At 45.3% G+C, this 26,877-nt stretch overlaps 1 protein-coding gene across 1 annotated transcript in view; it reads left to right on the top strand.

Annotated features, from left to right (window-relative positions):
- ARHGEF11 (Rho guanine nucleotide exchange factor 11) overlaps window positions 1-26,877 on the top strand; it is a 375,726-nt gene that overhangs the window by 166,775 nt on the left and 182,074 nt on the right. Inside the window, exon 4 of the mRNA XM_082275008.1 lies at window positions 25,215-25,306. Within this exon, the coding sequence (XP_082131134.1) occupies window positions 25,215-25,306 (92 nt within the window). The remainder of the gene's footprint in view (window positions 1-25,214; window positions 25,307-26,877) is intronic.

The raw sequence follows: 26,877 nt of genomic DNA, 5'->3' as shown, positions 1-26,877 counted from the left end.
GTACTGCCAGGAAACATTGTTAAAGAATTCAAAGAATGCTTCGGAGTTTACATAGCAGAATTTCCGCTTACCTTCTTTCACTCTGTAATGAAATCGTTCCTCCTTTCTGTGTTCTCTTTCATAACAATCTCTGCACATCTCAGATCTCACTGTCAATATTATTGGGCTTTAGTGTCGCTAAACCAAAAACTTCAATTTTTGATACAGGTCGTAATTTTTTAAAATCCCTGCTGCCCTTGTCCTGTTGGGGGAGCTTCCCTTCACTTCCTGTCCTGGAAACCCAACAGGAAGTAAGAGGCAGTCGCTCTAAATCCCTGGTGCCCAACATGCTGTGCGAGGGCTGAAAGCAGCCCTTTGGTATGTGTTCCTCGGACCCAGGGCCGTCTTTACCACAGGGTAAAAGGGGCAGCTGCCCCGGGCCCAGCACTTCCTGCAAACAGTTGATAAGTGCATTTGGGAGAGCCCAAGAAAATGTTTGCCCAGGGTCCAATCAATATTAAAGATGGCCCTGCTCAGACCTCCGCAGTCTGATTAGGGTGATAGCTTTGATCTCTACTAGCCTCATGTTCCCAGTTTCATATTGTCTTCTGCAGCATATCCCCACCCACAAATGTGTCCTGTCCTCACTCTCTGACCCTCGTTTCCTCTATTAGGTTTACGTTTTGACAGTCCCAAGCATTACATACTGTACACTGAACATTTTTTGACCACTTATTCCTATTACAAGGAATGTAAACATCCCTTGTAATAAAAAAAAAAGAATGTCTGTTTCCCTCATGGAGAGATCTGGGTTCAAAAATACCCCAAATCTCTTCTTTAACTTTAAAAGAAAAAGATAAAAAAAAAAATGTTTGCTTTAAAAAAAATAAGTTTACTTCCGACCTGGACGTGATGTCATGAGGTGAAGGCCATGGAGGCGATCAAAGATAATCTGGTCTTTTATCGCCTCCATGACCGCCAGACCTCACCATCTAATCATTTCTCAGGTGTGCTTGTAAAAACGGTAAGCCCAAGAAGCACTCCACATTTCCTTCCGTGGCTTCTGAAAGCGTTCCAGCAGCTTAGGAGCCGCTCGGAACGCTTTCAAGAGAAAGCCAGCTGCCGGTTGACCGGTTGAAAAAAAAAAAATACTGGGGTCAACCATAACCCTGGTAAACCACTTTGAAGCTGCAATATGTGTGTGTATATGGGTGTAGCACTACTCCCTTGGGAGCTGCTGGTTAGGGATTCCCCTGGGTTACCATTAGCAATGACATGACAGTTCAGCATCCTCAAAGTTTTTTGGCTCAGTCAGGAAACAGTCTAGGAGCTTTTTTTTTTTTTTTTTTTTTTTTTTTTTGAGAACTTGAATAGAAGAAGGGAATGAGTGGGATACTCCAACTTATATAACTATGCACAATTAGCTGTGACGACTGAACATTGCTGAGTGCGGCAAGGCCGCTGCTTCACCTTGTCATTAGCAGTGAAGTAGTAGTAAATAAACGGTCTTAGACAAACTGTACTGTACTGCAGAACAATCTTCAGGGCCCTTCCTGGCACCCACTTTGTTCCTATTCTTCAGGGTTCTCTACACGGCACCCCCTTTACTGAAACACTCCCTGTGTGAGCTAGCTCCTTAATCCTCTGACTTCACTGGAGTGGTCCCCATTCCCGGGCAGACCCTTTGGCAAATCTCCTGGTACTCACGGACACTGTTTTTCCCAAGAGACTCTGCCAACAGCTCCACTGTCGGCTCCACTGGATCCTCTGCAGCTCATCACCACACCCGGTTCACTAGGCCGACTGCCTGAACCACCTTCCTTACACCTGCAGGAGGAGAGTCAGCCGTCCACCTCCACTTGGCTTCCTGCCCAAAGACGCCCTGTCACATGTCTCCTCAGTATTTATGGTCAATCCCAGGATGCATTGCAGGAATGCCCACCCACTGGGACTGCCATAAAACCTGATGTGTCACTTTCCTCCACTGTCCAACTCCCTCAGACCCAGTGAATCACACCTGGAAACATGTAACAGGCAACCTAATAGATCAGGCTCCCCTGATAAGCAGAACGAGAAGTTAGATGCTTCTACCAAGGAGGGTGTTATATGTGTATATAATATATATATATATATATATATATATATATATATATATATATATATATGTGTGTGTATATATATATATATATATATATATATATATATATATATGTATATGTGTATGTATGTATTACATTCTTAAAGTGGTGTTGGATCTTTCGTTATTGCTATCCCGGTGACAAAAGTAAATGGACACGCCTCCAAATGATTGAGTTCAGATGTTGCTAGTGAGGGATATTGTTAAAGTAGTTATAAAGTCGAATCATTTTTTTCCTGAAAGCAGAGTTCCAGGCTTTTCACAAGTCCCCCCCCCATCCCTTGCGTTCGTCATCGCTTCCTGTATGGTCATTGGATAATATTTTTTTCCCCCCAGCATTGCAAATATCTTTTTTCTTCTTAGATCCCCCCACTTCCGCAGTATCTCGCTGCGGCGATGTACTTCTTGACCGCCTGCGCTTTACCTCCTGGGATATGAGTGTCGTCAATCTCAGGAGTCAATGTGTCTCCGCTGCTATGGCAACCTGCTGCTGTGTTTTCTTTATGCGCATGCTCAACATCGAGAACAGCAGCGTACCCGGAACTAGATAATAGTGGGCTTCAGCTGCCCACAGTGAAGATGGGAGCGTGCTCGGGGGGGATGCAATGGGAGTATTTGAAACAAAAGTACATTTACTAAACAGACATTTTATATTAAAGCAGATTGATGTAGGATCCACATGGGCATCTTAAAAATCAATAAAAAAAAAAACACTGGAAATCCGCTCTAATGCTTTCGCTACCTGTTCCTATTTCCCCATCCCTACCAATTACAGTGAGGGAAAAAAGTATTCGATCCCCTGCTGATTTTTGTACATTTGCCCACTGACAAACAAATTATCAGTCTTTAGTTTTAATGGTCAGTTTTTTTTTTTACCAGTGAGAGACAGAATAACAACAAAAATATCCAGAAAAACACATTTCAAAAAAGTTATGAATTGATTTGCATTTTAATGAGTGAAATAAGTATTTGACCCCTTCGCAAAACATGACTTAGAACTTGGTGGCAAAACTCTTGTTGGCAATCGCAGAGGTCAGACGTTTCTTGTAGTTGCCCACCAGGTTTGCACACATCTCAGGAGGGATTTTGTCCCACTCATCTTTACAGATCCTCTCCAAGTCATTAAGGTTTCAAGGCTGACGTTTGGTAACTCAAACCTTCAGCTCCCGCCACATATTTTCTATGGGATAAAGGTCTGAGGACTGGCTAGGCCACTCCAGGAACTTAATGTGTTTCTTCTTGAGCCACTCCTTTGTTGTCTGGGCCATGTGTTTTGGGTCATTGTCATGCTGGAATACCCATCCACGACCCATTTTGAATGCCCTGGCTAAGGGAAGGAGGTTCTCACCCAAGATTTGACAGTACATGGCTCCGTCCATCTTCCCTTTGATTGGGTGAAGTTGTCCTCTCCCCTTAGCAGAAAACACCCCCAAAACATAATGTTTCCACCTCTATAAGTGGGGATGGTGTTCTTGGGGTCATAGGCAGCATTCCTCCTCCTCCTCCAAACAAGGCGAGTTGAGTTGATGCCAAAGAGCTCGATTTTGGTCTCATCTGACCACAACACTTTCACTCAGTTCTCCTCTGAATCATTCAAATGTTCATTAGCAAACTTCAGATGGGCCTGTACATGTGCTTTCTTGAGCAGGGAGACCTTGTAGGTGCTGCAGGTTTTCAGTCCTACATGGTGTAGTGTGTTACCAATTGTTTTCTTGGTGACTATGGTCCCAGCTGCCTTAAGATCATTGACAAGATTCTCCCATGTAGTTCTGGACTGATTCCTCATCGTTCTCATGATCATTGAAACTCCACGAGGTGAGATCTTGTATGGAGCCCCAGACCGAGGGAGATTGACCGTTATTTTTTGTGTTTCTTCCATTTGCTAATAATCGCCCCAACTGTTGTCACCCTCTCACTAAGATGCTTGGCAAAGGTCTTGTAGCCCATTCCAGCCCTTTATAGTTCTACGATCTTGTCCCTGACATCCTTGGACAGCTCTTTGGTCTTGGCCATGGTGGAGAGATTGGAATCTGATGGATTGCTTCTGTGGACAGGTGTCTTTAGTACAGGTGACAAGCTAAGATTAGGAGAACTCCCTTTTAAGAGAGTGCTCCTAATCTCAGCTCGTTTCCTGTATAGAAGACATCTGGGAGCCAGAAATCTTGCTGATTGATAGGGGATGAAATACTTATTTCACTTATTAAAATTCAAATCAATTTATAACTTTTTTTGAAATGCATTTTTTCTGGATATTTTTGTTGCTATTCTTTCTCTCACCTGTAAAATAAACCTACCATTAAAATTATAGACTGATCATTTCTTTTACAGCTGAGGATCAAATACTTTTTTCCCTCACTGTACCTGTGACCTTTTTTGATTCAGCGCTGTGCCCATCTGCAGCACCGCTGGTCCCTGTTCCTCTTCTCACAGGACAGATTGATAGCCATGGGCTCCCGCTGCTGTCAGTCAAATACAGTAAGGAGATAGCCGGAGGCGGGGCTGAGCCATGCTGTGTGCATCTATGGACACACACAGCCCGGTTCAGGAGCACGCGCAGGAGAGGAGGATCAGGGAGCGCCGACAGGGGACCCCAGAAGAACCAGTAAGGGCCCGCTCTGTGCAATACGGCTTCGGCACCCATGCCGAATGATCAACCCTCTGTCGTTACTATGCAAGCACAGGACCCCGAAGTAGTGGTGGCTACTACAGAGATTCTCTACATCCACAGGGATTGGTCAGGGGTAAAATATGCATAATTTTATTGGATCTAACGATGCAAAAACGTCCATTCCTGGAATTCCTGGAGATTTCTGTATATTGATCCTCCGTTTAGTAAATCATTTGAACTCAATGTGTCAAAGTGAACATGCCCGGAGCTGCTCTAGTTTGAAGCACACAAACACGCACACATTTAAAGCACATTCTTTTCAGCGAAGCCTTGCCACCGATTGTTAAGAATTCATCCTTGTGTGAATACAGCCAGCATACACATGTAGTAAAAACGATCCTTGATTTATACTAAGCTTGTCCAATCACCGCCAAATAAGGCATTCCAGTTCCTATGTTTATACACACTGATTGTAAATGTATTGCCTCCGTTCTATATGTTTATGGAAAAGGGAAGTGCAAGCAGTACATACGACTTTGTTTTTAAGCCTACTGGGAAACATTTGTGCTTTTTTTGAGATTCAAAATGGCATTTTGCAATATATTTTGTTTGAAGTGTTTTTTCACCTTCACATTTCTCATCTTTGACATGTTTCGGTAAACCATAAGTCGACTTCAAATCAATATTTAATGTAACGGAAGGTAGTGAGGTTTTGGAGACCTCCCGTTGCAGCAATGGCCCTATGGCGGAGCCCCTGGGATCCTCTCGCAGAAACCTAGGGTATGGTGGCGCTCTAGTTGAGAAACCCAGAAGTAGAGGATTCCTACTGTCGCCTTTAGACAAGAAAAGGGCTCTTAGACTGACCATACATTATACAATTTTCCTTTAAATTTGCCAACACCATATATTAGGTCAAAACTAAACACTTGCAATTTGTATGCAATCAGGCAGGCACTTGCACTACATAGTTGAAGGTAAATCTAAAGGAGGTTGAATAAGAAAATTGTATAATCAATGGTTGGCTTTATACTCACCTCTCTGGTTGAGTGGGGCCTACCTACCCTTTGTTTCAGAGTGACCTCAGCATTGAACATCTCCAGGAGTGTAAGATACCTATATCCCCTGACACACGCTGTTGCTCCCTTCCTTTGCCCTATATTGGTGTAGGTGTTGGAAGAAAGAACTACGACATGTGGTGGTGGACAAAAACATCTGACAGTACCGAAAGTGTTGAATGCAGAAGACATACAGACCCCTGGAGAGGTTAATATAAGAGATCTTCTGTTAGGACCTGGATCACCTGCTGCTGGCACTGTGCTTTTCAGAGCAGAAGTCTGCTTCTGGTGATCCTCAGCCAGCTTTCAACTCTGATTCCTTGGCCGCTGCCCAGCTGGACTCTGCTAACAGGATATCCAGTCAGCTTCCGGACCCCGACGTTGTGGGTGGGGGGCGTCACGGTAGAGCAATAGGCACTAGTAGGGGAGGACCTAAATACCCTCCCAGCAGCCAGCATCAGGTGGAAACTGATTTCTGGCATCTGCAGGCTACTAGGAGACACCTGCTGGTGGACTCCAAAACTACAGCTTTCCACTCTGGGAAGCACAGTGCCACCAGCAGGTAATCCAGTCAACTTCCGGACCCCGACGTTGTGGGTGGGGGGCGTCACGGTAGAGCAATAGGCACTAGTAGGGGAGGACCTAAATACCCTCCCAGCAGCCAGCATCAGGTGGAAACTGATTTCTGGGATCTGCCGGCTGCTAGGAGACACCTGCTGGTGGACTCCAAAACTACAGCTTTCCACTCTGTGAAGCACAGTGCCACCAGCAGGTAATCCAGGTCCTGAATGTTAACACACCCACCGCAAAAGGCAGAGACAGGTACTCTTTGTGGAGAGGTCTGGGGTAACATTAGACCCCAGATCTCTCCTCTGCCCTTAAATGCATTTGATCACACCAAGATGGGTGTGATCAAATGCTTTCCATTTTTAAAAATGGCGCCAGGGAAACCGGAAGTAATGATTACTCATCGCTTCTTGGTTCGTATATCAAAGAGAGGCGTACAGAGCAGTTCTGCTCCTATGATCAGCCGGCAGAAGTCGGCAGCGGTGGTAGGGGGGAGTAGTGAGTAAACACCATCCCTTTTTTCTTTAACTTATTATTTTTTAGCTGGTTTATGACAGCGCAGCACTAACTTCTTATTCATTATATTTTTTTTGCCACGGATCGGCTGACCAGTGCATTCAGCCATCGGACCATCCCTAAAGATATAGCGCGGGAGTACCACCCTATATCATTCATTTTTCTTGAGCTGTTCATGCACTTTTTAAATGCAAAAGCGCTTGAAAAACTCTTCATTGTGAAATGTCTCTAGGTGTGGAGGGGCTCCTATGGACTGTAGGGGCCCTGGGGCCACCCCCAGAACTTTGTCTTCAGATTCAGTGACTGTGCTGACAAGAAGCACCAGCAGCTTGGATCCGCTGCAATGCAGATTGTCAGACTGGCAAATGTCCTTCCCCGAAATATTGGCACACTTCTATCAGAATGGGACAGAATGTCAATAGTTGTGCGTTAATCATTCCCGTTGACTAAACAGGCGAGATCTGCTATTCACCTTTCAGATTATTACGATTTGCTAAAGGAACATATTCAAAAAGCAGATATGTCACTTCAGCCCCGGAAAGGATTTGCCCTCTTAATGACCATTGCGCGGTCATGTGATGCTGTACCCAAATACATGGATATCTTTTTTTTTCCCCACAAATGGAGCTTTCTTTTGGTGGTATTTGATCACCTCTGCGATTTTTTATTTTTTTGCGCTATAAACAAAAAAGAGCGACAATTCTGGAAAAAAAAAAAAAACCTTTTCACATTCTGCTATATAACATCCCCCCCCCCCAAAAAAAAAAAAAAAAAAAAATTAAAAATCCAATTTTGTCATCCTTTTAGGCCAATTTGTATTCAGCTACATATTTTTGGTAAAAAAAATCCCAATAAGTGTATATTGTTTGCACAAACTAGTGGAAAGATTTATGTCCTTTTTATTTATTTATTTATTTATTTTTTTACTAGTGATGGCGACAATCAGCTTTTTTGTAGCGGGACTCCGACATTGCGGCGGACAGATCGGACCCCTAACTGACATTTTTTACACTTTTGGGGGGGACCAGTGACCTTACTACAGTAATCAGTGCTAAAAATGTGCACTGTTACTGTAATAATGACACTGGCAGGGAAGGGGTGAACTCAGGGATGATCAAAGGGTTAAGTGTGAGCCTAGGAGGTGTTTTCTAACTGTGGGGGGGGTGAGCTTGTGGAATCAACACAGAGACCTGTGATCCTAAATAGAAGGATCACAGGCGCTCTGTGTTCATTCCTGAGAGAACACAGATCTCTCTTCATAGGGAGCGATCACGGATGCTGCGCGGCAATTGCGGCCGCCGGCCCCGTGGACCGGCTTCCCCGCTGCCTAATGGGGGCAGACGTGCGCCTCCGGCTCCCGCAGGTACAGGTATGGCGGTTCGTGCAGCCAAGCCAGCCTGCCGCAGTATATCTGTGGCAGGAGGTCGGCAAGTAGTTAAAGGCTCTTTTAACCACTTTACGACCGCCCGCTGCAGTTATACCGCGGCAGGCAGCCGCTCCTGGGCAAACCGACGTAGCTATACGTCGGTCCTGAGTAGGAGGCTAAGGGTCCGATTTGTCCGCCGCAATGTCGCAGTCCTGCAAAAAATCGCAGATCGCCGCCATTACTAGCAAAAAAAAAAACAATAAAAATGACATAAATCTTTCCCGTAGTTAGTAGACGCAATGACTTTTGCGCAAACCATTCAAAATACGCTTATTGCGATTTTTTTATTTATTTATTAAATCTTTCCCATAGTTAGTAGACATGATAACTTTTGCGCAAACCAATCAAAATACGCTTATTGCAATTTTTTTTTTTTTTTACCAGGAATATGTAGCAGAAAACAAATTGGCCTAAAGTGTTAAATTTAAATTTTTACATTTTTTTGGGGAATGTTATATAGCAGAATGTGAAAAATATATATATATATATTTTTTTTTCAGAATTGTTGCTCTTTTTTTGTTTATAGTGCAAAAAATAAAAAATCGCAAAGGTGATAAAATACCACCAAAAGAAAGCTCTATTTGTGTGAAAAAGAGGACATCAATTTTAGGTACAACGTTGCACGACCGCGCAATTGTCCGTTAAAGTAACGCAGTGCCGAATCGCAAAATATGGCCTGGTCATTAATGGGGCAAATCCTTCCGGTCCAGAAGTGGTTAAACTTGTGGTGCTCTGAAAAGCGATCTGTAATCGTATCACTTTTTAGAGGTTATTTGACAGGCGGCGAGTAGATGTTATATCGCCTTCTCACCTTCTGATTTAACCCTGTAAAGCAGCACAACTGCACTGCAAAAGCATGCGGTTGGGGCGCAGCCCCATTGAACTCAATGGGCAAGTTTGACAAGTGGTGCCTCTTTCTGCTATGAGAATACAATAGCCCTGCAGGAGGGACACAGTCGGCGGTGTTGGGGGAATACCTGGTTGAGCGAAAAAAATGCATGATCTATGGCCTGTCTTACAGTCTCTGTACAGCAGAGCTCAGACTGGGAATGGGAGAAGCTTGACAAAAGTAGCCAATCAATTGTGCTGCAGTGCAGAAGACATGTAAGCACAACTGAACCAAAGTAAAGAGAAAAATCAGCTCTCCTCCCTTGCCAGACATGGCTTGTGGTATCGTGTCCAAGCTGTGAATTGGTTTGACAGACAGGTAAAATCTCTCCATATTACATATTGCAGCTCTGTATTTGGCACCGCTTTTGCACCATGCAATTTTCCAGCTACTGCATTTTTTAAATTCTGCAGGAACTTTTTCCTGCATGAAAAGCAGACACAACAGCCCACTCAAATGAATGGCCTGCCGTGCCCGCGCAAACGGGGCTTGCGAAGCCGCAATAGTATGAAGCTAGCCTTAGACAGGAGTCCATCAACTTGCCATGTCTTTGGCTTGTGGGAGGAAACCCATGCAAACACAAGGAGAACATGCAAACTCCATGCAGGTAGTGTCCTGGTTGGAATTTTAACCATGGACCCTTAGAGCTGCAACACAGGAATGCAAAAAGTGAAGGATAACCCAAAATTCTGAGTTGTCACCAGAACAAAGAGTTAATCGGAGAACTTTGCTCTGGCAAAAACTAAAAAGGAATATTTTTGTTACAACCTATGGACTGTGAAACTGTCTCTGAAAGTGGTTCCAGGGCAACGCCCAACATTGAATAAGAGGGGAGTCTAATACCTCGTACACACGCAACGATTATCGGCCGACCGATCGTCCGTCTTTTGTCCAGAGTGGTGTTTTGTTGGTTGGAATGTGCCTAGACTGCACACGAATTTTCTCGCCCAACAAAATTCTACTTCAGAAGTGATGTCATGTGCTGGTTTACTTTCCGTGTGTTTTTCCTTCTCGGAGCATGCCCAGTCTTGCTCATCAGATTTTTGTCTGCCGAAATCTGTACTGACTGACGGAAAATCGGCCGTTGTGTTGACGGCCAGCAAAAATTTTATAGCCTGCACACCAGATTTTTTTTTCGGCCGAAAAGTCGGAGTCGGTTGTCGGGAGCATCATACTAACAGTCGAAAATCGGCCGATCGGATGTTGGCCGAAAATTCCCGGCCAATAATCGATGCGTGTGTACGGGGCATAAATTCTCCTGAAACGCATTGCCTTTATACCCTTGTACTGAATACAAATAGTCTGTAAGTAGATCTTTTCTTCGTATGACTCTTCACTTGAGGCAATTATTGTATACTGTCAGGATGGTAACTAAGGGGGGACGTGGACCTTCTAGTTACACTGTAAGAAATATCCAATGAAATGTGGAATGCTTATCCAAGAAGAGTAGGCCGACAGCTGGTACACGGTAGAGCAGGACACCATGATAGAGGCTAGACCTGGAAACTGGATCTGCTCAGTAGGAACCATGCTGGAGCATACCAAAATAGGGAGATCTTGGAAATGGAACCAGGATCACTCGAGAACAGATAGGATCATGGAGTTGAATCAGGACTTGCTGAAGTAGGAGGATGGTCCTACCTGAGTGAAGGTGACGTGGGATTCCCCCAGGGCACGTGTAATCCCTCAGACAGTTTAAAGCAACCCATAGTGACCCATGATAAATGCTTAAGGGTCCTAGCTAAGGCTGTCGAGGTCTGATGATTAGACTAGTGAGGGTGCAGGCTGGGGAAAGGTCCTCCCAGACCCAAAGCATACTACAGAAATGGAGATAGCCTGGGTGCCGCACACCTCACCCGATTAGTTTTAGTTAGCAGGTAAAAGCAACCTCAGCTCGATTCATCCAGACCACAACTCCAACATGTTTTGCACTGCCTCTAAAGCCGGCTTAATCATGTAAAATATTATGATTAAGCCTCTGGGGCGGGGCGAAACATGTTGGCTATCTCTTCCTATTAAAGCAGCCCATAGATTATGCTACTGTTTTTCCTTTCACCACGGGTGGAAGGAAAGAAAATTGCCTGATTTTCCCATCAACAGTCAGTATTGATGGGGAAATCTTTCCAGCAGCACTTCTGTGTTCTGTTGGTTGGGAACCGCCGGCATTGATGGCATGGAAAAAATCAGACAGGATGGTTGTACGGAAGTTGATCAATGGATCAACTTCCGTACAACCAGCCTGCCTATTGATGGATCAAACCTAAGCCGGTCCCTGCTGAACCTGCTGAGATTAGGTCCATCCATGGCCGGCTTAAGAAATAGCTGGTTTTGACCAGAGACCCTTTCCAAGAGTTTTGGGCTTCACTGTGTGCTTACCCTAGGTCACGCCCACAGGTTCACTCTGCCCTAAGCATCATGGACCACAAGTAACAGCTCACTGAGGACAGTCCAGGGGGTCAGTGCTGGCTGTGAACATAGATGGTCAGCAGTAAGCCAGAGGTCAAGACAGGGAGTAGACATGGATAACCAGGAACAAGTCAGAGGTCAGGGTTAACAGCAGACATTGATAACTAGAAACAAGCCAGAGTTCGGGACCGGAAGGAAACATGCATAAGCAGGAGCAAGCCAGAGGTCAGGGCAGGCAGCAGACATGGATAATCAGGAGCAAGCCAGAGGTCAGGATGGGCAGCAGACATGGATAACCAGGAAGAAGCCAGAGGTCAGGGTGGGCAGCAGACAAGTATAACCAGGAATAAGCCAGAGGTCAGGATGGGCAGTAGACATGGATAACCAGGAAGAAGCCAGAGGTCAGGGTGGGCAGCAGACAAGTATAACCAGGAACAAGCTAGAGGTCAGGGTGGGCAGCAGACAAGGAGAACCAGGAACAAGCCAGAGGTCAAGGTGGGCAGCAGACAAGTATAACCAGGACTAAGCCAGAGGTCAGAATGGGCAGCAGACATGGATAACCAGGAAGAAGCCAGAGGTCAGGATGGGCAGCAGACAAGTATAACCAGGAACAAGCTAGAGGTCAGGGTGGGCAGCAGACAAGGAAAACCAGGAACAAGCCAGAGGTCAAGGTGGGCAGCAGCCATGAATAAAAAGCCAGAGGTCAGGACAGGAAGCAGACACACATAAGCAGGAACAAGCCACAGGTCAGGGTGGGCAGCAGACAAGTATAACCAGGAATAAGCCAGAGGTCAGGATGGGCAGTAGACATGGATAACCAGGAAGAAGCCAGAGGTCAGGGTGGACAGCAGACAAGTATAACCAGGAACAAGCTAGAGGTCAGGGTGGGCAGCAGACAAGGAGAACCAGGAGCAAGCCAGAGGTCAAGGTTGGCAGAAGCCATGAATAAGAAGCCAGAGGTCAGGACAGGAAGCAGACACATATAAGCACGAACAAGCCACAGGTCAGAGTGGGAAGAAGACATGGATAACCAGGAACAAGCCAGAATTGGGTACACAAGAGGATACAGCCTGGATAGTCAAAAGGTGTACCAAGGACTCGACAGCTAGCTTGTAAAAATATTGCTCAGACAGGAGCTGCACAGAGTAGGCGGGAGGAAGGGGTCAATGTGATGGGCTTTGGCCATTCTAGAAAAAGGTACCACTTAATTGGGTACGCGCAGCATGAGGCGGGCACCGCTCTGATAAGACATGGCCACAATATCCCTAGTAAATTCCAGAAATGTTCGTGGCCTTGCGCCTTAGAAGCAGTTTGGGTCGAGGAAGAGCACTGACATATATACACACAAAACACATTTGGAGAACTCGTATCGGCTCTGTAAAATACAATTTTATCAGGTGATCCCTGATGACGTCATACGCTGGATGACGAAACGCGTCTGATCCCGTGCTACGCCCTTCGTCACTTCCGGTTCCTTGGAACGCAGCCGGAACGCAAACCGGCTGCGGCGCTACTGCAAGCTGTTCCGTGTAAACCTGAATGTAAGTGGCTACATTTTTAATTAAAATACGTATATACATACTACACCATGAGCTTCCTCTGTTTCCTTATGGCTTGATCGTATATTGCTTGAGTGAAGTACCTATCGGAACCAAAACTAGCCCTTTTCACACAGTGGAGAAACTCCCGAGTTTACTAAGAGAGCGGGGAGACGAGAGTCTGGCTGAACATCGGGACTTTTTTTGAAAGTTACCACTTACCTATGCTAGACCCCAAGGGGTCATCTGGTAAGTGAGTGGGGCACCTGGTGACGGATTCCTTTTTCTTCCCTCATTTGCATGAAGGATGCAATTTTTCTGAACACCAAGCACTGCAATCACTTTGATTTGTTTGCTGCACATTTGCACTTGCACTTTCAAGTTTTAGCCTCGGTTCACACTAGGGCGACCTGGTCGCCTCACAGGTCGCCGCAGGTCGCCTCCCATAGGGAAGCTGCGGACCCGTTCTAATAGGAGCGACACAAGTTGCTCCGACCTAGAAAAAGGGTCCGGAGCTTCTTTGGGGCGACCAGGAGGCGACCGCCATAGACTTCAATGTTATGAAGTCCGTGGCGGCCGCTCCGAGGTCGCGCCGCGCTGCTCGCACCGCAATCTCGGAGGTCGCCCGGGGAAGTAGCGTCGCGGTAGTGTGAACCGGCGCTTAAGGACTATAATTTTGTATTTGTATTTATTTATTTATAGTTGCACAGTCACTTTATGTTTAAATGCTTGGGGTAACCCATAGCCATCATTACTGTGTGTGGTTTTATGTATTGAATTGCACAGATAATATTGAGCGCTGTGCCCTTTTGTTTCACAAAATACAATTTATATTTCACAAAAGTGATGTTCCTTTAAAATAGAAACTCTGTTAGGAGAAGGGAAATACCAGAACTATAAAAACTAATTTGGAGAGTTGGGATGTCATGGCATGAAAAATATAATCTCTTAAGGTATTTTGAAATCGTTTTTCGGTTAATGCATTTGGGTGTTGCACTTGTTTTGTGTTGTGTCCCATACCCTTTGACTTTTTTTTTTTTCCATTAAAGCAGAGTTCCGGCCTCAAATACCTTTTTTAACTAAAAATACCCCTATAATACTAATCCATCGCCCTTTACAGAACCGCTATTCTCATACTTACAGGGTGTACAGTATTGGATTTTAGTCAAAATCGTACTTTTAAAAACGCTGTCTGGGCGTGGCCATCTTGGATGTGGGCATCTGAAGCTGCAGTGTAATCTGCTGTGTCCTTCTTCCTGATTCCAGGGAGTGTTCTGGGAGTTCTTCCTGATTCCAGCCTCCTGGGAGTGATGACAAACAGCTCCCAGGATGCAATGCAAAGGCGGAAGTGATGTCGGTGGCCATGGCCACAGAGGGGGGAGAAGGAGGAAGTACAATCAAAAATGCCCTGAAAATAAGGTAAGGGACCCCTGAAAAAAATTTAGAATGCCCAATTGTTGATCAGCATAGCGAGCACTCCAGGAATCACTAAAGTTGCAAAATAGGCCGGAACTCCACTTTAATACAACTTAGCCCAGATGCCCCAGATTGTATTGTGCAGGCTGGGTACCTAAGAGCTTCATTTTTTCTATTTAAAAATCCTGATTTGCTCTCTATTCCCTGGGGTCGTTGAACAATCGCTCCTGTAGTCCAAGGCGTATTTGGTATCTGTATCTCGCTGATCTCTTTAGTTCCCAAGGAGTCTCTGGGACAGTGTCAGCGGTCATTTCGATTTGGGCATCACCCAAGTTCTCTGTAGTTTTCCCACAGCCTTCTTCACCCCCCTCAGTTCTTCCCTTTTGATTTGTGTGGCGCACCTTCAGCACAGCTATGACCGGCCTGCTTCCATGCTGGGGCCAGAACATCTTTGGAGCGTCTGGGTTTATTGAGGAGGCCTGCCAAGTGTGTCAGCTGTCTTATCCCATGACACACGCCTTAACCCCTTCCTTCTTATAAATGACCGACTTCATGCTTCCACATTGAGGGTCCTTATTAAAGTTCCAGAGCTGCTTTGTAAAGTGTTTGTACAGTATGTAGATCAATTACACACTAGGATTCAGTTTGTTGCGTCATCATACTAAAAAGCCTTTTGAAAACCTTATTAAGCGTAGACTCCTATTCGGATAATGCATCACAACAAACGACTGCCATGAACAAAACCCGTGCGTCATAAAGAAGAGAAGCCAAGACTACTACTGGCCGGAAGGGAAATAATGTGACTTTTTGTGATCTTGTTTGTACGCGATGGCGAGGCTACTTTGGCTGACTCCATCTGCATTGTATGGACCTTTTTTTCAACCGTTTGTCCAACCTTTTTGGAAAATGTGAACATTATCTAGAATTTATGATCATTTTAGGTAATCCGCCCTATGGGACTCTTTGGGAGTTCAAAATGCACTTGAAGTAGACCAAAATCTGGTTAGAAGGTCAAATGCACCCGTGAATAATTGTGAAGGATCTCCAGAAGCATTCAAAGCCCAAATCCCATTGTAATGTAGTAGGGGAGACCCTTTAAGCCTCGTACACACGCATCGAAAATCGGCAGGGAATTTTCGTCCGTCCGACCGATTCGCCGATTTTCGGCTTGTTAGTATGATGCTTCCGACAACCGACTCCGACTTTTCGGCCGAAAAAAATCTGGTGTGCAGGCTATAAAATTTTTGTCCGCCGTCAAAACACGTCCGATTTTCGTGCAGTCAGTACAGATTTCGACAGGGAAAATTCTAATGAGCAAGTCTGGGCATGCTCAGAGAAGAAAGAACACAAAGAAAGCAAACCAACACATGACATCACTTCAGAAGTAGAATTTTGTCGTACGGGAAAATTTGTGTGCAGTCTAGGCACATTCCAACCAACAAAATACCACTCTGGACAAAAGATGGACGATCGGTCGGCCGATAATCATTGCGTGTGTACTAGGCTTTAGTCTTTAACCATTCCAAACCTAGCTTAGCTGGTAGCCATGACTTGCTAAACTCCTACAACATGGGGCTCTCAGGGTTCCACTTACCAAGGGGTTCACTCTATTGATTCTCGTTGGAACACCTAAAAAGCAACCCAGCCTTGTCCAGGCTTGGACTTAGGCCTGGTTTTACACTAGTGTGTTTTTTTAGGCGATTTGAGGTGCAATTATGTTGTGCGACTTGTGAGTTTACTCCTGTGCAATGTTGATGCAATATCATCGCAAACAAAAGATTTAGAGTCAGTTCACACTATGGCGACAAGACTTCGGGGCGACTTAATGAAGTCGCCGTGCACCGCGACTTCGGTGCGACTTGCGCCGACTTCACATAATGGAAGTCAATGCAAGTCGCTCCGACTTTGTCCAAAAGTAGTGCAGGAACCTTTTTCTAAGTCGGAGCGACTATTAGAATGGTTCCAATTGCACAGCACGGCCCGCGACTTGTCAGGCGAACAAGTCGCCTGACAAGTCGGAACAGTGTGAACCGGCACTTAACAGCACACTTCCCATCCAGCCTGCAAAACAACCAAATTGGCCCTAACAGTAGCGTAAAAAAAAGAGGATTTTGTTTGCACACCCTTGCAATTTCATGCGTGAGCAGCAGTGCCCACATCAAGGGACCTCTGTATATACTGTGGTCCTAACTCTAAAATTTCCAGAACCTTCATAGTAGGAGTACATATATCATTGGATAGGTTAAAGCCGAGCTCCACCCAAAAGGGGAAGCTCCACTTGTTTGCACCCTCCTGCCCCCCACTGGCAGATTTGGCACTTTTTTGGAGAGGGAGGTACTTGGTTCCCCGCTCCCACTTCCAGCTCAGATCGCCTGAACTTCCGAACTGAGTCGGAGGTTCGACCCCCCCCCCTCCTTCCCCCGCATTCTTCTGGGACACATGACCGAACCCAGAAGACTACGGGATCATTCATGAGGTCCCAGAAGACTACGGGATCATTCATGAGGTCCCAGAAGACTACGGGATCGTTCATGAGGTCCCAGAAGATTACGGGATCATTCATGAGGTCCCAGAAGACTGCGGGATCATTCATGAGGTCCCAGAAGACTACGGGATCATTCATGAGGTTCCAGAAGACTACGGGATCATTCATGCTCAGTAGGAAACAGGCTGTGAAGCCGCAAGGCTTTACTTCCTGTTTCTCTTACTAGAGATGCCGGCGCCTGCACCCGAAGTCCATTGAAGAATCGGCTCCGGTGAGGACAGCATGGGATCCCTGGACAGGTAAGTGTCCTTATATTACAGTACAGTAGTTTTAACTGCTGATTTTTTTCTTAATTTCTGAAGGAGCCTGGAGCTCCTCTTTAAGGGCAGGAGTGCCTGGACATAGTACGCTCCTCCTTAAAGGCACAGGGATGCACATGATGCCTAGCAATAGCACAATGGCAGCGAAGGCATCCAGTGCGTCCCTGCACTCAATTCGACCAACTGTAAAAAAAAAATGGCAACCACCCCGATCTATAACTAGACTCTATTTTTAACACAAACTGTTAGACAGGGCTAATTTGGTGGTTTTGCAGGCTGACTGGTACTTGTGCTGGGGAATCTTCCAATTGCGATGTGCGTTGCCCTTCAATGTGCACCTTGCTGCAAAGGCTAGTTATAGGTTGGGGTTGTTGCCATTTTGTTGTACAGTTTATGCAATTTCATATCTAGTAGACAAGGCGCTGCTGCTTTTCTTGGAAGGAGATTTGAGGGTTAAACAAATACGTAATCGCTTTCTTAACGTCATCAGAATTGCATGTAGATGGTATTTCTGTGCGATTCCACAGCCAAAATCAGGCTGAAATCGCATCAAAGTAGCACAGGAACCTTTTTCAAAGTTGTTCTTATGTTGAATCCCATTCATGTGAACAGGCACCGTTGAAAATAATGTAATGTGATTCTGTGTGACTCAAGTTATATCAGAAATCATACTATTGCGAACCAGACCATCCTACTGCGTTCGCGACTAGGAACCCCACATTCCCCGAGCGCAAGCAAGAGACAACTCCTATGATCAGAAGAATAACACAATATCCAGACTAGTTACTGCTTTTCAATATTGAATAGATTCCATACATTCATGCATGCCCCACAAGGGCAGCTCATCCTCTTGATGAACTGAAACCATTGACAGGATTACTACTAGAAGTCCTCAGAGAGTGTATGCTGAGAACCGTGCCCAGTTACATAAGATAAAAGTCAATGCATTCTTGGTCTAGAGCAGTGGTCTTCAAACTGTGACCCTTTGCTTGCCTTTATCCGGCCCTTGGGACATTTTTCCTCCCACTGATGCAACAATGGGGCATAATTCCTGTTATTGACATCAACAACAGGGCAGGATTTCTCCCATTGACACCAACGATGGGGCACTATCCCTCCCACTGACACCAACGATGGGGCACTATCCCTCCCACTGACACCAACGATGGGGCACAATCCCTCCCACTGACACCAACGATGGGGTACTATTCCTCTTACTGACACCACCGATGGTGCACTATTCATCCCTCTGACACCAACGATGGGGCACTATCCCTCCCACTGACACCAACGATGGGGCACTATCCCTCCCACTGACACCAACAATGGGGCACTATCCCTCCCACTGACATCAACGATGGGGCACTATCCCTCCCACTGACACCAACGATGGGGAACTATCCCTCCCACTGACACCAACGATGGGGCACTATTCATCCCATTGACACCAACGATGGTGCACTATTCCAGTTGTGAAGCTTCCCCTCCAATTGGGAATTCTGATGGAGAAAGTTGCCTGTGCCATGGTTCCATCTAGGAATTTCCAACCAGGAGAAAATTAAGACTGCACCCAAATTATGGCTTGCCCACCAGAATCCACTGCCTCTATTTACATCCTCATCCCCCAGGTGCCATGATAGACAGATGGTGGAGTTTTTACCCTACCCCCAGATTTTTCAGATAGAGGAAGCCGTTATGCTCTACACCAGTGCTTCCCAACCTCAGTCCTTAAGTACCCCCAACAGTTTGTTTTCAGGATTTCTTGCACCTTGCACAAGTGCTTTAAATCAATGTCAGTGGCTTAGTATTCATGGGAGCTTATGATTATATACAAAAACAAAATTATACAGTGCAACAAAAGTACAATTCAAAATCCAACATTTGTGAACATATAGCATTTCCAAAAAAAAAAGTCCCAAACTGAGATAAATACCACAAGTGACTAATGATCATGTTGTGACACAAAATAGAAGAGCATCCTAAAGAAAATAGGCTTCCAAATTCCTGTCCTAATATCACCACGTGAGTGACCTCAGTGCATACGAAATGGGGGCTTACCAGATTGCTAGGACCCTCATCGAGAGAAGTAAGGTGGCATTTATATGTGTGCATAAGATTGTTAGGACATCCCATCTGCTCCTTGTGGTTATAACAACATACAGTAAAACCTTGGTTTGAGAGTAACTTGGTTTAAGAGCGCTTTGCAAGACAAGCAACATTTTCAAATAAATTTTGACTTGGTTTACAAGCGATGTCTTGATATACAAGTAGCCTCAAGTCACAGCTGAGTATAAAAGAGAAGAGAGGCGCCTCTAAGTGTAGCAATATGGTTAAATTTAATGAAGGTTCAACATTTAGCAACTCACATGGTTGATGAATAAAAGAGGCAATCTAAGTATGCAGGCATCCAGGCTAAAGCTGTCCACATAGACCATCCTCCTCACCGCCATCTACGTCATCCCTTCCATGCTGCCCCTCGCTTTCAGATCGCTTTACTGCAGGGTGGTTTTCCCGGTCAGGATTACAGACTGGCAGCCGGCGGTGCAGAAGATAGTCCATGTGGACAGCTTTACCCCGGATGCCTGCATACTTAGATGTGCCTGTTTTATTCATCAACCATGTGAGTTGCTAAATGTTGTACCTTCATTAAATGGAACCATATTGCTACACTTAGAGGCGCCTTTCTTCTCTTTGATACTCTGTAGCTCCTACTGGATTTTGCTTCTAATCCCCTTGTGGAAGCGGCTATTTGTGGATGGACATTTTATGGTTATATAACCTCTCGCAATGCTATAATCTTTGTATATAGACTATAAACTGAAGGATTTATGAATAAATGGTTGTGGAATGAATCATCTGAGTTTCCATTATTTCTTATGGGGAAATTCGCTTTGATATAAGAGTGCTTTGGATTACAAGCATGCTTCCGGAACGAATTATGCTCGCAATCCAAGGTTTTACTGTAGTATGTTTCTCCAAATATCCTAGTATATACTGGGTGTTGAAGCTCCATACACCGATATCACTAGGTACCCCTGATGATGTCACATATGACAAAACACGTAGGGTGGAGCGGGAATACATACCACTGCGCATGTGCCAATTCCAGTCCTAATATCACCACGTTAGTCACCTCAGTGCATACGAAATGGGGGCTTACCAGATTGCAAGGAACCTCATAAAGAGAAGGAAGGTGGCATTTATATATGTGCATAAGATTGTTAGTGCATCCCATCCGCTCCTTGTGGTTATAACATAGTATGTTTCTCCAAATATCCTAGTATGTACTGGGCGTTGAAGCTCCATACACCGATATCACCAAGTACCCTGGATGATGTCACATATGACAAAACACGTGGGGTGGAGCGGGAATACATGGGCCAATTCCAGTCCTAATATCACCACGTGAGTCACCTCATTGCATACAAAATGGGGGCTTACCAGATTGCAAGGACCCTCATAAATAGAAGTAAGGTGGCATTTATATATGTGCATAAGATTGTTAGGACATCCCATCTGCTCCTTGTGGTTATAACATAGTATGTTTCTCCAAATATCCTAGTATGTACTGGGCGTTGAAGCTCCATACACCGATATCACCAGGTACCAATGATGATGTCACATATGACAAAACACGTGGGGTGGAGCGGGAATACATGGGCCAATTCCAGTCCTAATATCACCACGTGAGTCACCTCATTGCATACGAAATGGGGGCTTACCAGATTGCAAGGACCCTCATAAATAGAAGTAAGGTGGCATTTATATATGTGCATAAGATTGTTAGGACATCCCATCTGCTCCTTGTGGTTATAACCTAGTATGTTTCTCCAAACATCCTAGTATGTACTGGGCGTTGAAGCTCCATACACCGATATCACCAGGTACCCCTGATGATGAAAAAACACGTGGGGTGGAGCGGGAATACATGGGCCAATTCCAGTCCTAATATCACCACGTGAGTCACCTCATTGCATACGAAATGGGGGCTTACCAGATTGCAAGGACCCTCATAAAGAGAAATAAGGTGGCATTTATATATGTGCATAAGATTGTTAGGGCATCCCATCCGCTCTATGTACTGGGCGTGGAAGCTCCATACACTGATATCTCCAGGTACCCCTGATGATGTCCCATATGACAAAACACGTAGGGTGGAGCCTGAATACACGCCACTGTGCATGCGCCAACCAGCCGCAGCCATCTTGCTTAAGGGAAAATCGGATCCTGCTTTGCTTGGAATGTGCTATTTCATCTTATGCACTGCTAGTGCAATTTTTTTTTATTAAACTTAGCGATTTATTTTAACTGATTTTCTCTATGGAGAGTGCCTTTTCTTTTTTATGGTGATATCGGTGTATAGAACCTCAACACCCAGTATATACTAGGATATATGGAGACACATGCTATGTTGTTATAACCACAAGGAGCTTATGGGATGTCCTGTGAATCCTATGCACATATATAAATGCCATCTTACTTCTCATTATGAGGGTCCTTGCAATCTGGTAAGGTGACTCACGTGGTGATATTAAGGACTGGAATTTGGAAGCTTATTTTCTTTGGGACGCACTTATATTTTGTGTCACAACAGGATCATTAATTAGTCACTTGTGATATTTATCTCAGTTTGGGACTTTTTTTTTTGGGATTTGCTATATATTTACGCATGTTGGATTTATAATTTTATTTTTCAGCACAGACTGTATAATTTTGCTGTATAAGTTTTTGTTGTATATAATCATAAGCGCTGAATTTTTGTGTTTATTTTAATTATACCTTATATTACGGTATTGTGACAGCTGCTGTTTTTTCACTCATATTATCTCCTCGGGTATCTAGCGTGGATTTCTTTTGCCTTCATTCATGTCAGCTATTTATTCTACGGGAAATTCTTAATCAAAAGATCACCAGCGCCTTTTTACCCATTTTTCATACCTATTTATTGTTTTAAACAATTAAAGGGGCAGCAGGTTTTAATATCTTTGGAAAGAGCTAGGCGCCTTCGCCAACTTTTTTAGGGAAATTCTTAAAACCTGGCCTTTTGGGGAGTACTTAAAGAGGTTGTAAACCCGATTTTTTTTTTTTTTTCATCGCATACTAGCTCATTATGTAATACTTACCTTAGAATGAGCCCCCGCCGTGCCGTCCGCTTACCTCTATGACGGGCGACATGTTCAGTCGCCCGTCTTCCGGGATCGCGGCATCCGGCCATCTGATTGGCCGGAGCTGCGGTGACGTCACTCCCGCGCATGCGCGCGGGAGCCGACGGTCACGGCACGGGGCACTGAAGGAACGGCACCAGCGGCCGTTCTCTCATAGCGCAAGCGCCAGTGACGTCACTGGCTGCATGTAAGGTAAATATCTCCTAAGGCTGCATTCACATGTCAGCGTATGATCGCGGGCAGAACCGCCGCGGTTCCGCCCGCGATTCGGAGATTTATTGCAAATCGCGGGACGCCTAGCGTTGCCCGTTGATTTGCAATAGCCCCCCAAACGCCGAGCGATGTTGCCGCGATTTACGCCCGCCGAATCGCGGCAACATCGCGCAAACAAAATCGCGGGACGCAATACGCTCCAAAAAAGTACAAGAGCTTCTTTGGAGCGTATTGCGTCCCGCGATTTTGTTTGCGCGATGTTGCCGCGATTCGGCGGGCGTAAATCGCGGCAACATCGCTCGGCGTTTGGGGGGCTATTGCAAATCAACGGGCAACGCTAGGCGTCCCGCGATTTGCAATAAATCTCCGAATCGCGGGCGGAACCGCGGCGGTTCTGCCCGCGATCATACGCTGACATGTGAATGCAGCCTAAACGGTGCATGTTTAGGAGATATTTACAGTACCTATAGGTAAGCCTTATCCTAGGCTTACCTATAGGCACAACTTGCAGAGGAGGGTTTACTTCCTCTTTAAGGAGTGAGGCTGAAAAACCACAGCCCAACATCATCAACGCATGATATTAGTAGGATCATTGCATTAAAGATATTGGTGTTCAGTTAAAGGCTCCATTCACATAGCGATTTTGATCCATCTTGACATTCTATGGATCAAAATTGCATCAAAAGTCGCACCAAAGTAGTACAGGCACCTTTTCAAAGTTGCTGCGACTTTAAAGTGGTTGTAAACCCCCTCTGTAATGTTTGTACCTATAGGTAAGCCTAAAATTAAGCCACATCACCCTGAACGTGCCCGTTCTCTGAGGCTAAGCAGGGTCGGGCCTGGTTAGTACCTTGATGGGAGATCACCTGGGAATACCAGGTGCTGTAGGCTTAAGCATAAAATAAGTAGTTTTTTTTTAAAAGTTGATGACTGCGCTGGACTGACCTGCTCGATAGCGGGTCTGTGGGTGGGTGGTACGTGAGAGAGGGCCACTTGGGGAAATTAACTCCCAATCAATCTGGCCCGACTGGATGAAAAAAGGCAGTGGACCCTTGTTAAGGGGTCTGGGCTTCTACCTTAAGATACGGCCTAGTGGTCGTTTCCAAAGTTTCTAGTGGTAGTCGGTTAAAGGAGCGCCCAAAATCAGTAATAAGAATCCCACTTGGATCAAAAGATCGTCATTTTATTGGTAGCAGAACATGTTAAAGCCAACGCGTTTTGGAGGAACAGAGACTCCCCCTTCTTCAGGGCCTAAATGTTGCTATTTGGCCCTGCAGACGACAGTATAATCACAACGATCTTTTGATCCAAGTGGGATTCTTATTGCTGATTTTGGGCGCTCCTTTAACCGACTACCACTAAGCCTAAAATAAGGCTTACCTATAGGTACCGTAAATATCTCCTAATCTTGCACTGTTTAGGAGATATTTACATTGCAGGACGACATCGGCACATGCGCTCTAAAGGAACGGCCGCCCGTGCCATTCCTTCAGAGCCCTGTGCCGTGACCGGTGTCTCCCGCGCGCATGAGTGGCTACGGCCAGTAGCAGAGCCAGAGTCCGCAGACCCGGAAGGAAGACGAGTGAAGATGGATGTGGCCTCCAGCGGGGACGACGCGGGCTTAGTTTGCAGGTAAGTGTCACATAATGTTCTAGTATGCGTTGCATACTTGCACATTAAGCCTTTACTTTGCAGCAGAGGCGTAACTAGAACCTTCAGGGCCCTGGTGCAAGAAACTATGAAGGGCCCCCCACACCCCTGGCTGGGGCCCTTCCCTTCAAGCCTGGGGTTCCTCCCTCTGATCCTGGGGCCCTTTACTCTCATTGTGGGGCCATTTATTACGTTCCCACAAGTTCTGCAGTGGGCCCCCTTCCTGCCATCTTGGGGCCTCCCCACGGTGGTGGAATGCCAGGGCCCGGTCGCAAGTGTGACCTTTGCGATCCTGGAAGTTCACCCACTGGTGTCAGTAGTTTTTATTTTTTGGTATTTTAATTGTATTAATTTTTATTATTTTATTTTTTTACAATGTCACTGACTATGACTGCAGCTACAGGAGGAAAAAGGTGTACAGGGGAGCCGCACAGGCCCCCTGGAGCATGGGGCCCGGTTGCAATTGCAACCCCTGTAGTTACGCCCCCTGCTGTGCAGGTAACCAAAAAGAAAAACATTTTTCCAGACTGCACTTCCCCTTTAAGTTCACACCAATTTGAATGGGTGCCTTTGAAAAGAATGGGGGTGCGACTTGTCATTCAACTAAAGTCCGCAGTCGCATGACAAGTCGTACAAGTGTGCATGGAGCCAGAAGGTGCTGTCCTTTCATTAAAATTAAGTCTCTACAACGTCGTTAGTTCCTAAAAGTCTTCTGTATAGATCTGTCCGGCTAACTATTTTGAGGTTTAGGTTTACTTCTATGTTAAAGGTGACACACTCTGATGGTGCATGTGTTTTAGTTGTGTGACCGCATACCAATAACGAGTCTTGTTTTCTGTTGCAGGTTGAGCAGCTTGGCGTCTGTAAGTGACGGAGCATCAGAACGAAGGTCTCCTGGACACCAGCGCCAATCTACCGACTACAACGAGTCAACTGGTAACCATATCTCTGTCTGGCATATTGGGATCTGAAACAGTTTTATTGCTTTATATTGTAATAATAAGTGGTGTACTAACTTTTGTTGCCAGCGGTTTAGACATTAATGGCTGTGTGTTGAGTTATTTTGAGGGGACAGCAAATTTAGGAGGGCCAGACTGTGGCCAGTGGAAGTAGAAAAGGTCCTGATGTCAGTTGGAAAAAAAAATACCCCATTGTAGTGAGTGTATACCCCATTGTAGTGAGTGTATACCCCATTGTAGTGAGTGTATACCCCATTGTAGTGAGTGCATATCCCATTGTAGTGAGTGTATACCCCACTGTAGTGAGTGTATACCCCATTGTAGTGAGTGTATACCCCATTGTAGTGAGTGTATACCCCATTGTAGTGAGTGTATACCCCATTGTAGTGAGTGCATATCCCATTGTAGTGAGTGTATACCCCATTGTTGTGAGTGTATACCCCACTGTAGTGAGTGTATACCCCATGGTAGTGAGTGTATACCCCATGGTAGTGATTGTATACCCCATGGTAGTGAGTGTATACCCCATGGTAGTGAGTGCATACCCCATTGTAGTGAGTGCATACCCCATTGTAGTGAGTGCATACCCCATTGTAGTGAGTGTATACCCCATTGTAGTGAGTGTATACCCTATTGTAGTGAGTGCATACCCCATTGTAGTGAGTGTATACCCCATTGTAGTGAGTGTATACCCCATTGTAGTGAGTGTATACCCCATTGTAGTGAGTGTATACCCCATTGTAGTGAGTGCATACCCCATTGTAGTGAGTGCATACCCCATTGTAGTGAGTGTATACCCCATTGTAGTGAGTGTATACCCCATTGTATTGAGTGTACAGCTGTTATACAAGCTGTACACTCACTACTTTACATTGTAGCAAATTGTCATTTCTTCAGTGTTTTCACATGAAAAGATATAATCAAATATTTACAAAAATGTGAGGGGTGTACTTACTTTTGTGACATACTGTAAATACATTTGTTGCAAAGCAGGTTGCCTGCCTGTATACAATTCTCTAAAGCAGTATTAAACACAAAGCCAAAAATGTAATATATCCCAACTTAACAATCATTAGATGTGGTGGCTGCATTACTTCCAAACCTTCTAAACAAAGGGCCAGTTTTCGGCCCTTCAAACCTTGAGAGGGCCGGACTGTGGCCAGTGGAAGTAGAAAAGGTCCTGATGTCAGTTGGAAAAAAAAAACGTTGGTTTCAGTGGGAGAAATTGCACCCCATAATTGGTGTAAGTGGGAGGAATTGGGCCCCATCGTTGGTGTCATTGGGGGGAACTGTGCCCCGTCATTGGGTCCCATCGTTGGTGTCATTGGAAGGAACTGTGCCCCATCATTGGTGTCATTGGGCCCATCATTGGTGTCATTGGGCCCATTGTTAGTGTCATTGGGAGGAATTGGAATGAGGAGTGTCACCAGCACACCGTGGGTTATAGCAAACTGTAACATTTTCGGAGCCTCGCAGGACCCCTTTTTAGACATGTGACGTCCTTCGAGGCTCTGAAACATTGCTGTAACGATGTGATCGCTGAATAAA

The sequence above is a fragment of the Pelophylax lessonae genome (genome assembly GCF_965119305.1).
Source record: "Pelophylax lessonae genome assembly, chromosome: 13".
Lineage (NCBI taxonomy): Eukaryota > Metazoa > Chordata > Amphibia > Anura > Ranidae > Pelophylax > Pelophylax lessonae.
Note: the sequence above shows the minus strand (reverse complement) of the source record. Positions and strands in the feature narration are given on the sequence as shown.